This window comes from Mixophyes fleayi, chromosome 2 (genome assembly GCF_038048845.1).
Source record: "Mixophyes fleayi isolate aMixFle1 chromosome 2, aMixFle1.hap1, whole genome shotgun sequence".
In the NCBI taxonomy this organism is placed as follows: Eukaryota; Metazoa; Chordata; class Amphibia; order Anura; family Limnodynastidae; genus Mixophyes; species Mixophyes fleayi.
The window spans coordinates 274,310,989-274,325,775 of record NC_134403.1 but is presented as its reverse complement, the minus strand read 5'-3'; the positions used below and the strand labels follow the sequence as shown (position 1 = coordinate 274,325,775).

General features: G+C 39.2%; 1 protein-coding gene across 3 annotated transcripts in view; it reads right to left on the bottom strand.

The window, feature by feature from the left end:
- Positions 1 to 533: 533 nt before the first annotated feature.
- RAP1A (RAP1A, member of RAS oncogene family) overlaps positions 534 to 14,787 on the bottom strand; it is a 46,902-nt gene continuing 32,648 nt past the window's right edge. For 2 of the 3 annotated variants that reach the window (XM_075196240.1, XM_075196241.1), the window contains exons 7-9: positions 13,244 to 13,387; positions 3,054 to 3,172; positions 534 to 1,281 (exon numbers count right to left, since the gene is read on the bottom strand). In XM_075196240.1, the coding sequence (XP_075052341.1) occupies positions 3,083 to 3,172; positions 13,244 to 13,387 (234 nt within the window). In that variant the 3' untranslated portion in view covers positions 534 to 1,281; positions 3,054 to 3,082. The remainder of the gene's footprint in view (positions 1,282 to 3,053; positions 3,173 to 13,243; positions 13,388 to 14,787) is intronic. The other variant, XM_075196242.1, reaches the window with a different exon arrangement.

Below are 14,787 nucleotides of genomic sequence, written 5' to 3'. Positions count from 1 at the left end.
TTATTTAAATTTTTTGTACAAAAATAAAATGACATTTAAAATGTGAATGTAAATTTTCTTATTGGTATAGGATTTAAATCACATTTTTACTTTAAACTGTGTCAATTTATTAAAAGCAACTTAATTTCCATAATGTAAACCATGCCTCATTAGGAACCCTTTTTATATAAATGTCCTTAAAATGTTGTCCACTTGCAGATAAAATTACATTATTCAAGTCACTCTTGATCCATTTTTGGAGTATTTTATACAAAACCCCTATTTTCTTTTACATATTTCCAGAAAAAAGGGATACACTGTATTTTATATCTGTGAAAAAACTAGTCTACAGAGTAAAACAGAGGTGAGACCCGATAAAAACGTCCCTGCAAATATCATATAAGTTCAATTTGGCAAATGTACTCTAATGCTATTAGGTATTTAATTCTGAACTTCTCAATTCTCAGAAATTCAATATACATTCTATATTGGTTTGTTTTACCCAAAATACATGTGAAAAACCAACCCAAAAAACAAAACACACACAAATCAAGTAAATGAAAATGTACTAAAATTTAATCATTCATAAAAGCTGTAATTTAATTTGTGACAGTAAAACACAAGAAGCAATATTAGAGTTGTTTTAGTATATTATATATTTCAGCTTTGAAATCCATAGAAATCAGAATCCCGGTTTTCCTATAAAAGACCCTCCCAGAAAGCACTATGCACAAAATGTTTTCTTAATTATAATAATGGCAAGATGAAAGTAATGATAACCCATAACTTTTAAATATAAAATGAAGTCATCATGACTCAAAAAGGTATTAGCCCCATTGAGTTCATTAGGGGAATATATCTCTCTCTATATATATATATATATTTATAAAGAAAAACTATAAATGGCTACATTTTTAGTGCTTGACACAGGCATGACTAGGGAGAGGATCTGGAAGAAGGTCAATATGAAAATCATTTAGAGAATTATACTAGCAATAATTAACATTTGAAATGCATTCATGCTCTCATAATTATTCAAAATCGAGTCAAGTATGTTTATTTTCACATCTGTGATCACCACTATTGCAAAAGTTGACACGACAGTGTCTTGTTTTCAGAGAGAAACACAGCTAATTCATTGCCAGGGAACCTTGTGCAAACAGTATTGGAGATCTAAATTCTTCACATAATATATAAAACAGAAAGAGCCTCTTCAGATATGTTAAGTTAGGGTTGGATATCTTTTTACATTTTGGAATGCTGGCACTTTCCAAATAGGCAACAGTTCTTCATTCCTGCATTCTACAAAGAGAAACAAACAAAAGAAAGATTCAGATACTGCTTAGTAACAAATGTGCAGAAACTCTTTTTGGGCGGTGTTCAATAGAACAAATGCATAATATTGCTTGCATTGCAGCGTTCTACAAATCCCGAGTCATTGTCCACGCACTTTCGGTCATGTTTTCCAACATCAGGAGTGAAGAAAGTCCTGTGATGTCTGATTTGGTCTTGGATGTTCTTCTCAGTCCTACGGAGGCATTATAGGCAGCTTGTCAACCACTGACAACATGCCGATATAGGGAGGAGACAAACTCCCATGACCACCGCAGACATCAGCTTGACTGCTGCAACGCAGGGGAGTACTATTTAGCATTTATGTTCCACTTACTAAATTTCACCCAAAACTGGCGTTTCGGTTTTTGGGTGGAATTACCCTTTAACAGGATAGTAGGGCCTCAAGTCACAATCTAGAGCAGTTGTAGCTTTAAGTGGATTACTATTAAAACATATCCAAGTTTCATTCAAAAAGACATGTTAAACACGATATACGATGTTCCCTGTTTAGAATGCTACCCTTGCTTACCACCAAGAAATTCTCTACAAAAACATGCTTTAAAATGAATTCCACATATATATACACACACATACATTATAAAAATTGAGTAAGAAGAAAAGTGGGCATGGCTTTATACTTTTAAATTATTCTGTTTTTTTTTTCTTTTTACACACTTGTGAGAATTAGACAAATGTCAGTTGCAGCGCCAAGTATTGTTCTGAGTAAAGGGGTTACTAAGCCCATGTACTTTTAAAACAAGACCTTAAGAGGTGAAGAGATGGAAGCAAATATTATTTAATTTAATGTTTAAACCAGTGGAGACCTGTAGAAGTCAGACTAATGTAGGTTTCTCCTTTTTAGTCAATGCAAATTACACCTATTAGTAACTAAAATAGCAGTTCCCATTAGATCCAGGTCAGCATGTAGGTTGTAAGCTTGCGGGCAGGGTTCTCTTACCTCTCTCTCTATCTGTATGTATTACTTAGTATTGTCTTATTAATGCTTGTTCCCAATTGTAAAGCGCTACGGAATTTGCTGGCACTATATAAATAAATGTTGATGATGATGGATAATTATATCAGCTCTCTCATGCAAGGTTTATACAAGATTCTGTCCAATGGCTGCCTCAGAAAGAGGAACCTGGGGATGCCACTTTAAATCCCCATCACAATGTAGAAAGCACTGTTCAAATTTTAACAGTTTGTACAGATCACGTGCTAGAAACTGAACAAAAAAGTTCAAAATGTGTTTGCAGAATTGGTCTTAGACTCCTTTCTTCTAAGCTATATTGGAGATGTGAATGTACAAACAAAATAAAACGCAAACAATTATCACACAAATTTATGAAGTAATGTGATATTACTATACAAAAAATAACTATTTTGATGTCAATATTTGGAGTTGCACCAATTGGACTGAAGTATCACTGAAAAGGAATTGCTCCACCATTTTTCAACATTATTAGCCTACACATGCCCTATGAAATTAATGCACATTCTAAAAGGATACCAAAAGAAAGCATATCTTTCTTGAAAACAAATATACACACATATGCAGATTCCTATCTACAGAGTTTTACACTGTATGGTAGGGTTTTACAGCTGCTACTACTATGGAATTGATTATTTGCATAGACTCCTAAATAAAAACTCAAGTTTTGGATAAGACCTGTTTCTTGAACCTCTCTATTAGTGCTATGAAATTTTCTGGAAAAATGATGGTACATGTTAAAATTCACCTGGCTCAGACCTGCTGCTTGAAAATGGTCTAAAGCAGCAGACACGATGATTTCTTTTTAGGCTTCTTCTTTTCCACTGGTGTTTTCCTATTTATCTGCCTGACCAAGTCATAAAAGATCTAAAAAAATAAACAAGACATGTTTACTTAATACCTATTAAAAAACAATTACAATAAAAGTACTTTAAAGTTATTAAACGGATATATGCATATCATGAAAAAATCATGGAGCTAAGATAACAGCTTTTTTTTTTATTTGTTCATAGAAGACGGAAAATAAATAAAAATTGTACTTCCAGTATACATGCATTTAGAATTCTGACTAGTTTGCTACTGACATCCTCTATTCTAGAAAAACAGCACCTGCCTCATTAGAATTCTAAATCAAGGAAACCTGTGTGCGTGCGCCAAGTATAGGCATTCACAGCAAAGTCTGATTTATATATTTTGTCTATTTAAGATATTAAGCCACTGAAAAAAATGTAACGTGCTGTAAGAATGCTTTGCTTTTTACTTGCCCTTTAATTACATTGATTTCACAAAAGCTCCATGAAGGTAAACATATTAAATTATTAACAAAAACCATCTAAACCACAATGGTGCCGTTAATCTCATTAGTTTGAGGATTACAGAAATCGAAGACATTTGTTTATATTGGTGTAAACTTCCAAACTTGTGTATTTAATGGTCAAGTGCAGCCACAGGTCAGTTTCCCATAAAGCAAACATTACAATACAATTGAAAATATGCACCAGCCTACATATTGTCCTCTGTCAAATTTATGTAAATACAGACTTGTTTTCTTTAAGTGGTAAGTAGAATAGAAACAGCTGCATTGTTATATTTAACCATGAACCTACATCCAATTCATGTATGAACTCCTATAAACCTTTGACCTACTCACCATATGGGTGTAGAATCAGTGAAACACAAAAGATTACATATTTTCGAAATGACAAACTGCAGCAACTCTGTCAAAGATGCTGAACCAAACTGAAGTATCATTTGAAGTCTGGATTTTCAGGTGAAATAGCACTGTTCAGAGCCAAGACAAACCAGTTTCAGCAAGGAACTCATCTTCCCAAAGTAAGATGTACATATGGGACCTGATTCAGAGTTGGACTTAAGCCTGCATGCACACAAAGAAAATATGTATATGCAGGAATGCAGATTGACTGACAACTGCGCCTCTATATGCGTAAAAAGGCAGAATGGGGAAGTGGTGTTCAAATGCAGTCTGAGTACAGTAAAGGCTTATTCACACTAATGAGGACAGATTCAGTCCTGCAGATATGTCTACTGGCAAACATATCTGTTGTAGGTGTCTGAGGGCTAGTGCATATATCCATGGTGCTTATCAGCACAGACCTTTGCACTTTTTATGTTAAAAAACAAAACTTAAATAAAATAAAGTTGCCAGCACCAGTGCTCGTGGCCTTGACTGGTAGTGCCAAAAACAGTGGAGGCATTCCACTAAAAAAATTGAGAATTATACTCACCGTTGACACACTCTATGGCAGCTCTTACAATGGGTTAATACCATGATCAGCTAGTTTAGACAGGAAAGATTTTTGCCCCACCTTGGCCCTATATATAAGGCAGCTTCTTCCTCTTCCACAGTGTCTTTTGTAACCTCCCAAGCTGTCCTATAACATAACTATCAAAACAAGGGTGGGAAAATATAGGGCTGCCATGGAGTACGTCAAGAAAAGGAAGTTAACGGTGAGCATAATTCTCAATTTTCCTTTCCCTACTCCATGGCAGCCCTTACAAATGGGATATACCAAAGCAGTACAATAGTCGGTAGGGCAATAACACCAACACCTTAATACGGTCAAACAGAAAATTTATTTACAGCGTTTGCTGGAGAATCCTTCTCCCAAACTGTGTCTCCTTAGACACTGAAAAGTCAAGAAAATAATGCTTAGAAAAAGTGTGCAACGATGACCATCCGGCTGCCTTACAGATATCGGTTGCCGATGCATGGTTTCTATGTGCCCAGGAGGTCGCTACCGCCCTAGTTGAATGTGCCTTCATCATCCTAGGTACTTCACGCCCTTTCCCTCTGTAGGCCTGTGCAATCACTTCTCTGATCCACTTTGCCAATGTGGGTTTGGATGGGGAATGCCCTTTGCGAGGGTCTTCAGGAAGTACAAATAGTTGCTTTGTCTTCCTAAGATTCTCCGTCTTGACAGTGTAAGTAAATATAGCTCTCACCACATCTAGAGTATGGAGATGTGTTTCCTCACTATTAGTGGGATGAGGGCAGAGAGATGGCAGTACCAATGCTTGATTGACGTGGAAGGAAGATACAACCTTTGGTAGATACTCCAGATTCATCCTCAAGATCACTATCTTCATAAATGTTCAGGAAGGGTTCTTCACACCATAACGCATATATATCCCATATTCAACAGTAGGCACTTCCGTACAGAGAACATAAATAAAAGGAACAAAACACTTATCGCTTGAAGACCAGGACAGCACATTTGTTGATTGGTTTTGTTTCATTAAGTGTATCAGCACATCTTGTTCCTCCTCATTACATTGAATGATATACCCAATGCACCAGATGTTATTATACACTGCTGCTATGCATGTTCCAGGTTGGAGATCAATTTTGTCCACATTTTTTGTGACTGTGGTCATAGTGACACTAACTTTGGTTCCTCCCGTCTTTATGTTGTCTTATGACAATCGATATGTGTAGCTCATCATTACCAATAGGCCGAAAGCTGTGATAAGAACGTGTTCCTGCCACAGTGTTTGCTGTTTCTAGACGTTATGCAGCTTGGTTTTGCAGTCTTGCATTTCGTTTTGTGACACGTAAAAAAAAAAAACACCTTTATGCCATGTACATTTTCAATTGCCCAAGTCCAAAGGTGTTGAGATGTGATGGGTTTCAACTGCTTGCAGACTGGTGCGTGTGGCTAGACGTTTAACTGTCCCTTCAATGGCATCACATGGACTCTTATCATAAGACGTAGCAAAAAAATTCATTCTGCTTGAATGTTGAAGTCATCCTTATGGAAGCATAAGGTAAAAAGTTTTTGCAGTTCTTGTATTGCGCACTAGCACCATCAAGTAGTAAACATACTTCAATTTTGACAATAGTTTTGCTAAGTGTTTCATAACTACTGTAATGAAGGCATGCACAGTTATAGCTCCATGGTCATGGGTATCGCTAACAACGCACAGGCTCACACAGTTTGAAGTGTCACAATCATCTTGCCTAAAATATACAAAAAGCTGACAGTCACCATGTTCTTTGGTCCACTTCAGTGACATAACTTTTAAGCTTTTTCTGGCTCCTTTTTTGTGAGACAAGGATTACAGCATGTTTTCTGAAATTCTTCATATCTTAGCAGCAGAAGCTTTTCATGATGGTAGCAGACTGAGGTTTCAGGATCATTGGTTACTGCATTTGAAACGTCAGTTCTCAGAATCAAAAGTTTTTTCTTCATCTGTAAAGTGGTCCAAGCTATGTAATCCAATGGTTTTTGAGTAGATAGTAATATGGCAGTCTGTATTTAAAAGATTACCAAATGAGCAGTTGCCAAGATTGACTCTTTCTATGTCTCCCTCTCTGGAAAGTTTCAGTTTTGGTCTCTCTAAAGGGGAATCCCCTTCTCATTAGTTTTGTTTGTTTCATTTCCTGTTTGGGAGTTTTATCCCGTTGCCTCAGTCTAGTTCACTTTTTTGGTATGGATTTTAAACAATGTGTAAATTATGTATGCTGTACAGCAGTAGTCGAGCACCAACTTCATTATTTTTTTTCTCCACTATGAAACAGAGTACCCTGCTGATTTTTTTCTGTGGTAGTAATTTATACCTTTTTTAAACACCCCAAAAAAATGGGATCCCTAATGTCAATTGAACCTAGCGTTTTTAATTCTATTCGAAAAACGTGCGTTTTTGTCGTAACTCAAACCATGAGGCAGATAAAGTAATTTGGTTTGGATTCAGGAGGAAGAGTTACCTTAGGGGTCCAAATTTTGTGTCGATTCCTTAACACCCGCGATACTTCAAATAAACTGGATAAAGAAGCCGCGATTAGTAAATTTAATAAATTGAAAAAACAATAATCAACTAATTGCCAGACAGTCAATTTGGCAGAAATAGTTATTCTGACATCCTCTCAACTAAAAATTTTTCGTAGAAATCTGAGATGGGTGGAGGACAACCCTGGTTGAACGGACATGGAATGATCCTGCTGTGCATTCAAATGCTGGCCACTCAGATGAAAAAGGTCTAATTTGCCTAATTGGGATGTCCTCTAAAAATATTACAAAACACAAGCTTCTTCCAACAAATGGCCATTGCATCAGAAATCAATACATGAATATGAAAATACATTTATACTCCAGCGCAGGGACTTAACCCTTTCTGGCGCTGTGTCAGTTACTAACCAGCATCTCAGCGTCTATATATTAAATATTTACTATTTAAATTAATAAATATACCCCTTAATACATCTTTTATCCCTTCGTGCTGAGGTTTAACTCATTAAGCACAGAAACATCAGGTATTAACTCATTCGATGCTGCTGCAGTCATCTTGGCCATGTGGGAGATGAGGGTGACCCGGCCACAGGACCCTAATGTTGTGATGTGTATATCTTAATTACAGCAAATTGAAAATATTTTGGCTGTAATTCTATTTGGATGCAAGGTAGTATATGATTTTTTTATTGAAAGCATCCTGACCAAGTACTGAGTGAAAGGATCACTGTCCAATTTGGTCACATACAGGAAATTGTTATAATGAGATACCTACTGGACATTATGCCAATTTTGGTGCCAAACAGACTGATACACGGTCAATATGCCAATACTGCAGGCTGTATGGGCAGCTGAACAATACAAAATCTAGCTACCTACAGACTAAACCCAACTGAAGGTAAGTGGCATTATCACAAACCAAATAAAAGTTTAATGTAAAAGTTGTATAGCTTTGCTTTTCTGTTTTATATTGAAATGTTCCCCTTTGGCGATTGGCTACTCCCTTCCACAGGTGCTGCAAACTAAGGGCGAATGGCTATAGACAAAACTTAAACATCTAGAGAAATTTTTTTTAGAAAGAATTTAAGCATTGTGCCAGAAATTGAACAATAGCTTACTATACAAACACATACACAAAAAACATTAAAAAAAAAAAGTCTGTGTCTATAACCCACTAACAAGTACTGTAACTGGGTTCATTTTCTATACATTTTAGTGCACTATTCAGGAAGAAAATGTTTGAAAAAGGAGAATGTACAGTGGGTGCACAGATATTTATTTTATAGCTGCTACTGTTCCGATGTGGTCAAATATGGACAATGATGAGCTCTATTTAACAGGAGGCAGCAAGCGATTTCATTGAGCTTGTGATTTCACTGCTTTTTTGATTTCAAGTGCTGTTTTTGTTTAAAGTGTGGAGTTAGTTCCAGTAAGGAGTTGAATCCAGGAAGGGGTTTAATCTGGTAATTGCCTAGGAAAGGCTAGTACTAAAGTTCACTGTAGGCTATAAGAAGTTAGGTTAGCCATAATAAGATGAGTGGTAGCAGGCTTGATGATCTCACTCAATGCATATCTTGTCATATGTATGCACACTTGGAGCAAGTGTTCCAAGGTTTATACCTCTGTGAGAAATGTGAGCAATTGGTTTCTTTGGAAGCCCAGGTAACTGATCTAAAGCAGACCATTGCAACATTGAGAGACATTGCTAACCTGGAGCAGAGTTTACAGCTCACCGTTGATGCGTTAGCTGAGTAGGGTGGAGCAGAGAGAGGAAGATGCCCAGGTAGGCAGCTGGGTAACAGTTACTAGGGGAAGCAGAGGGAGGAAGAGGCAGGCCAGTTCTGAGCTAGGCAATCCCAGCAGATTTGCCAGATTGGATGAAGATACTGTGGAAGGCAGTTCAGAATTGGTAGAGTTGGATGAGACTGCTTCCTCTAGCAACCAGGGGAATGGTCTCTCCAGCACAGAGGGGACCAAAGTTACTCAGGGACCCAGGCAGATTGTGGTGGTAGGGGATTCAATTATTAGGAAGGTAGATAGGGCAATCTGTTACCGGGACCGTGCATGCCGAACAGTGTGTTGTCTCCCGGGTGCTCGGGCTCTGCATATTGCGGATCGGGTGGACAGATTGTTGGGAGGGGCTGGGAATGACCCAGCGGTTTTGGTGCATGTTGGCACCAATGGCCGAGTTAGAGGAAGAAGGGGTGTCCTAAAGAATGATTTCAGGGACATAGGTCGCAAACTTGAGGCAAGGACATCCAAGGTAGTATTTTCGGAAATACTACCTGTGCCACGCACTAGGCCAGGGAGGCAGCGGGAGATTAGGGAGGTTAATGCGTGGCTAAAAGATTGGTGTAAGAAGGAGGGTTTTGGATTCTTAGAGCACTGGGCTGATTTCTCGGTCAGTTGCCATCTTTATTGTCGTGATGGATTGCACCTGAATGAGGAGGGGGCTGCAGTGCTAGAGGAGAGGATGGTTAGAAGGTTGGAGGAGATTTTAAACTAGGCTCTGGGGGGGGGAGGGGCAAGCAAGTATTTATGGGATAGACATTGAGAGTAGTAAGGAGGAATTTAACAAGAGTAAAGGGGGTGGAGAGGGGGAAAGGGAAGCATAGCCGATAAGGAGCGATTAAGGCAAAAAGAAATACCTAAGGGAGGCAATAGACTTAAGTGTATGCTTGCAAATGCAAGAAGCCTGACAGGTAAAATGGGGGAGTTAGAACTAGTAGCAATGAATGAGCAGTATGATATTATAGGTATTACGGAGACCTGGTGGGATGATACACATGACTGGGCAGTCAACTTGGAAGGCTATTCTCTCTTCAGGAGGGATAGGGTAAATAAAAGGGGAGGAGGAGTATGTCTTTATATTAAGCCAGAATTAAAACCAAGTATTCAGGAAGTTATATATGAGAATATTGGTGATAATATAGAGGCATTGTGGGTGGAAATATCCAGCGGAGGAAAAAGAGAAGTTTTTGATAGGGATATGCTATAAACCGCCAGATATTAGTACGATTGAGGAAGCCCAACTTCTACAGCAAATTGAAAAGGCTACACAACTAGGTCAAATTTTAATTATGAGGGATTTTAATTATCCGGACATTGATTGGAGTACTGAGACCTGCGGTACAGCTAGGGGAAATAGGTTTCTGAGCACGCTAAAAGACCATTACATGTCCCAATTAGTAGAGGAACCAACTAGGAACCGGACTATACTGGACCTAGTAATAACAAACAATGTAGACGTAATATCAAATATTCAAGTAAAGGAGCACTTGGGAAACAGTGATCATAATATGGTCTCATTTGAAATTAGTTTCCAGAAACAACAGTATAAGGGATCAACTAGGACTTTAAACTTTAAAAAGGCAAATTTTAATATGCTAAAGGAGTCTATAAAGAGCATAGACTGGGACAAAGCCTTTGAAGGAAAAAATACGGAAGAAATGTGGGCTGTCTTTAAAATGTTGTTGGAAACATACACGTATAAGTTCATTCCTATGGGAAATAAATGTAAAAGAATTAAGTCTAAACCAATGTGGCTAAATAAAAAGGTAAGGGAAGAAATGCTAAGGAAGAAGCATGCATTTAAATTGTTTAAGTCTGAAGGGTCAGAGGAGTCCTTCCATAGGTACATGGAATGTAATAAAACATGCAAAAAGGAAATTAGATTGGCTAAATTAGAAAATGAAAGGCACGTTGCAAAAGAAAGTAAGACAAACCCCAAAAAGATTTTTAAGTATATAAATGGCAAAAGGATTAAAAAAGATAATATAGGACCCTTAAGAAGTTAGATGGGTGAATTGATAAATGATACCAAGGAAAAAGCAGAGGTATTAAACACGTTCTTTTCTTCAGTATTTACTAGAGGAACAAATGGCAGGAGTAATACATAAAAATGGAAATGAAACCATGCCATTAATTAATACTTTGTTGTCAGAGGAAGAAGTCCAAAGGCGACTGAAGAATATTAAGATAAATAAAGCTCCAGATGGCATACACACCCAAGGGTCCTTATGGAGTTAAATTCGGAAATAGCTAGACCACTATTCTTAATTTTCATAGATTCAATCTCATCAGGCTCAGTACCAAGGGATTGGCAAATCGCAGATGTGGTGCCGTTGTTTAAAAAGGGGACGAGATCACAACCAGAGAATTATAGACCTGTAAGCCTGACATCAATAGTGGGGAAACTACTGGAAGGTATTTTAAGGGACAGTATTCAGGATTACTTGGTACGCAATAAAATTATTAGTGGGAATCCACATGGATTTGTGAGGGATAGGTCATGTCAAACTAATCTAATTAGTTTCTACGAGGAAGTTAGTGGGAACGTAGACCAGGGCAGGACAGTAGATGTGGTCTACTTAGATTTTGCAAAGGCCTTTGATACAGTGCCACACAAGAGGTTGGTTTACAAAATAAGGTAACTGGGTCTAGGAATCAAAATTTGTTCCCTATTCTCTAACCAGTTTTCGATCCAAGTACAGAGTTGTGATAAATGGAACATTTTCTAATTGGGCAAAAGTCTTAAGTGGAGTACCTCAAGGTTCCGTGCTGGGACCACTCCTTTTTAATATATTTATTAATGACCTTGGTGATGGTTTAGAGAGTAAAGTTTCTATTTTTGCAGATGACACTAAACTCTGTAAGGTAATAAAATCAGAGCAAGATGTAGCTTCTCTACAGAGGGACTTAAATAAACTGGAGGATTGGGCGGCCAAATGGAATATGAGGTTTAACAGAGATAAATGTAAGGTTATGCATTCAGGGATCAAAAACAAGAACGCAATCTATAAATTAAATGGAATTAATTTAGGAGAATCTATAATGGAAAAGGATTTAGGAGTGCTCGTAGACAGTAGACTTAGCAATAGTGCTCAATGTCAAGCAGCAGCTGCAAGGGCAAACAAAGTATTGGCATGCATAAAAAAGGGCATAGATGCAAGGGAAGACAGTGTAATTTTGCCACTGTATAAATCGTTGGTAAGACCTCATCTTGAATATGCAGTACAGTTCTGGGCACCACTCTATAAAAAAAGATAATTTGGAACTAGAAAGGGTTCAGAGAAGGGCGACAAAATTGATAAAGGGTATGGAGTCATTAAGTTATGAGGAAAGGTTAGCCAGTTTAGGCATGTTTACTTTAGAAAAGAGGCGTCTAAGGGGAGATATGATTACTATGTACAAATACATTAGGGGTCAATACGGAGAGCTTTCATGGGAACTTTTTACCCCAAGGACCATACACAGGACACGTGGTCATCCCCTAAGGTTAGAGGAGAGGAAATTTCACAACCAGCAAAGGAAGGGGTTCTTTACAGTAAGAGCAGTCAAGATATGAAATTCATTGCCAGGGAAGGTTGTTATGGCAGATTCAATAGATATGTTTAAGAAAAAGTTAGACAAATTTTTAGCGGGAAGGTGTATCCAGGGATACGACCGTTAATTAAAAATAAAGGATAGTAGTGGATGTAGGGTAAAAATTGGATTGCAATATTGAGTCTGGGGGGATTTTCAAAATTGAAACAGATTGGCGGTTGCTTACTCTGGATTAATTTCAAATATAAGTGCAGGATCGCAGGAGATCCAAAATAGGTTGAACTTGATGGACTGGTGTCTTTTTTCAACCTCATCAACTATGTAACTATGACCAACAGCAGAAAGGGTGAAGGGCCATATTCTCTAAAAAATAACAATGTATACACTTAAGTTAAATCTATACTTTAGTCCAGTGTTGGCTAACCTGTGTTACTCCGGGTGTTGTGAAACTACAACGCCCAGCATACCCTTCCAGCAATAAGCTGCTATATATTGGCAAAGCATGCTGGGACTTGTAGTTTCACAACATCTGGAGTGTCACAGGTTAGCCAACACTGCTTTAGTCTTTAGGTGAATTACACCGAACTGAATGCTAATTAACATATTAAAATAAAAACAACATAGACCTACACAATAAAATCCTATATTTAGTTTTAGCTACAGGAAGTGATAACTGTCCTGTACAATAATGACCTTGATTAATAAAAAAAGAACCCCACACATTTACAATTAGCGAAAGTGCAAACAAATTTCTTGATTTGGCACATCCTTAAAATACATATTCTTGTAAAACAGATCTTACATTATCAATGAAAAGTAAAATCTGATGCAAAACTGTCGATAGTATGTAGAGAGCAAAACTTACCTCGTTTACATTGATCTTAGACTTTGCAGAAGATTCTAAAAAGGCACAGTTATTCCACTGTCTGGCTAGATTTTGTCCCTGTTCTTTGCCAACTACCCGCTCGTCTTCCAAATCACACTTATTGCCCACTAAAATCATGGGAACCTTTAATGTGAAAAGAAAAGAAATTAGTTAAAACAGCCTTTAACTTGTCATCTTCTTTTTGAAAAACAAATGAGACCTTGGTCTGAAGAACATGTACATGCATACTCAGCTGATCAGGTTTGAATGCCTAAATGATTTGTCTGAAAGTGTGACCACTGCAGGTTTCTTCTAATGGAGCTCTGCAGCATAAAATATCAAACATATGCTGAACTCTCACTGGTTATTGTGTGGTTGTAGATCCAGCAGAGGAACCGTGCAGTGTAATGGCGAGTACACACTACAGGTTTTTCACCAGATTATCACACGGTAAACGACTGCTATTTCCGATATTGCATTAGTGTGTACGCTCACACATGATCACGCTTTATCATATGAAAGCATATCGATTTGATTTTACAAAGATACTAAAAATCACCCGTAACTACTATATACTAACTATTGAAAGAGAGCCGGCGCATCGGCTCTCTCACTGCAGCGTCCTGACGTGAAAAAAATAAGTCAGGATGCTGCAGTGAGAGAGTTGATGCGCCGGCTCTCTTTTGTTAGTATAGTAGTTACAGGCGGCCCAGAACACAGGAGAAGCTGCTTTGACGTGAGGAGCCAGCTCGGACGCAGGAAGGAGGAGGGAAAAGCTCTAGAGAGCACTCAGGTAAGTAAATTACAGTGGGATGATGCGAAGAGGGGGGGGGGGCTCTGAAGAGAAGAGGGGGGGGGGGCTCTGAAGAGAAGAGGGGGGGGGGGCTCTGAAGAGAAGAGGGGGGGGGGGGCTCTGAAGAGAAGAGGGGGGGGGGGCTCTGAAGAGAAGAGGGGGGGGGGCTCTGAAGAGAAGAGGGGGGGGGGGCTCTGAAGAGAAGAGGGGGGGGGGGGCTCTGAAGAGAAGAGGGGGGGGGCCCTGAAGAGAAGAGGGGGGGGGGGCCTGAAGAGAAGAGGGGGGGGGGGCCCTGAAGAGAAGAGGGGGGGGGGGCCCTGAAGAGAAGAGGGGGGGGGGCCCTGAAGAGAAGAGGGGGGGGGCCCTGAAGAGAAGAGGGGGGGGGCCCTGAAGAGAAGAGAAGAGGGGGGGGCCCTGAAGAGAAGAGAAGAGGGGGGGGCCCTGAAGAGAAGAGAAGAGGGGGGGGCCCTGAAGAGAAGAGAAGAGGGGGGGGCCCTGAAGAGAAGAGGGGGGGGCTCTGATGAGAAGAGGGGGGGGCTCTGATGAGAAGAGGGGGGGGGCTCTGATGAGAAGAGGGGGGGGGCTCTGATGAGAAGAGGGGGGGGCTCTGATGAGAAGAGGGGGGGGCTCTGATGAGAAGAAGGGGGGGCTCTGATGAGAAGAAGGGGGGGGCTCTGATGAGAAGAGGGGGGGGGGCTCTGATGAGAAGAGGGGGGGGGCTCTGATGAGAAGAGGGGGGGGGCTCTGAAGA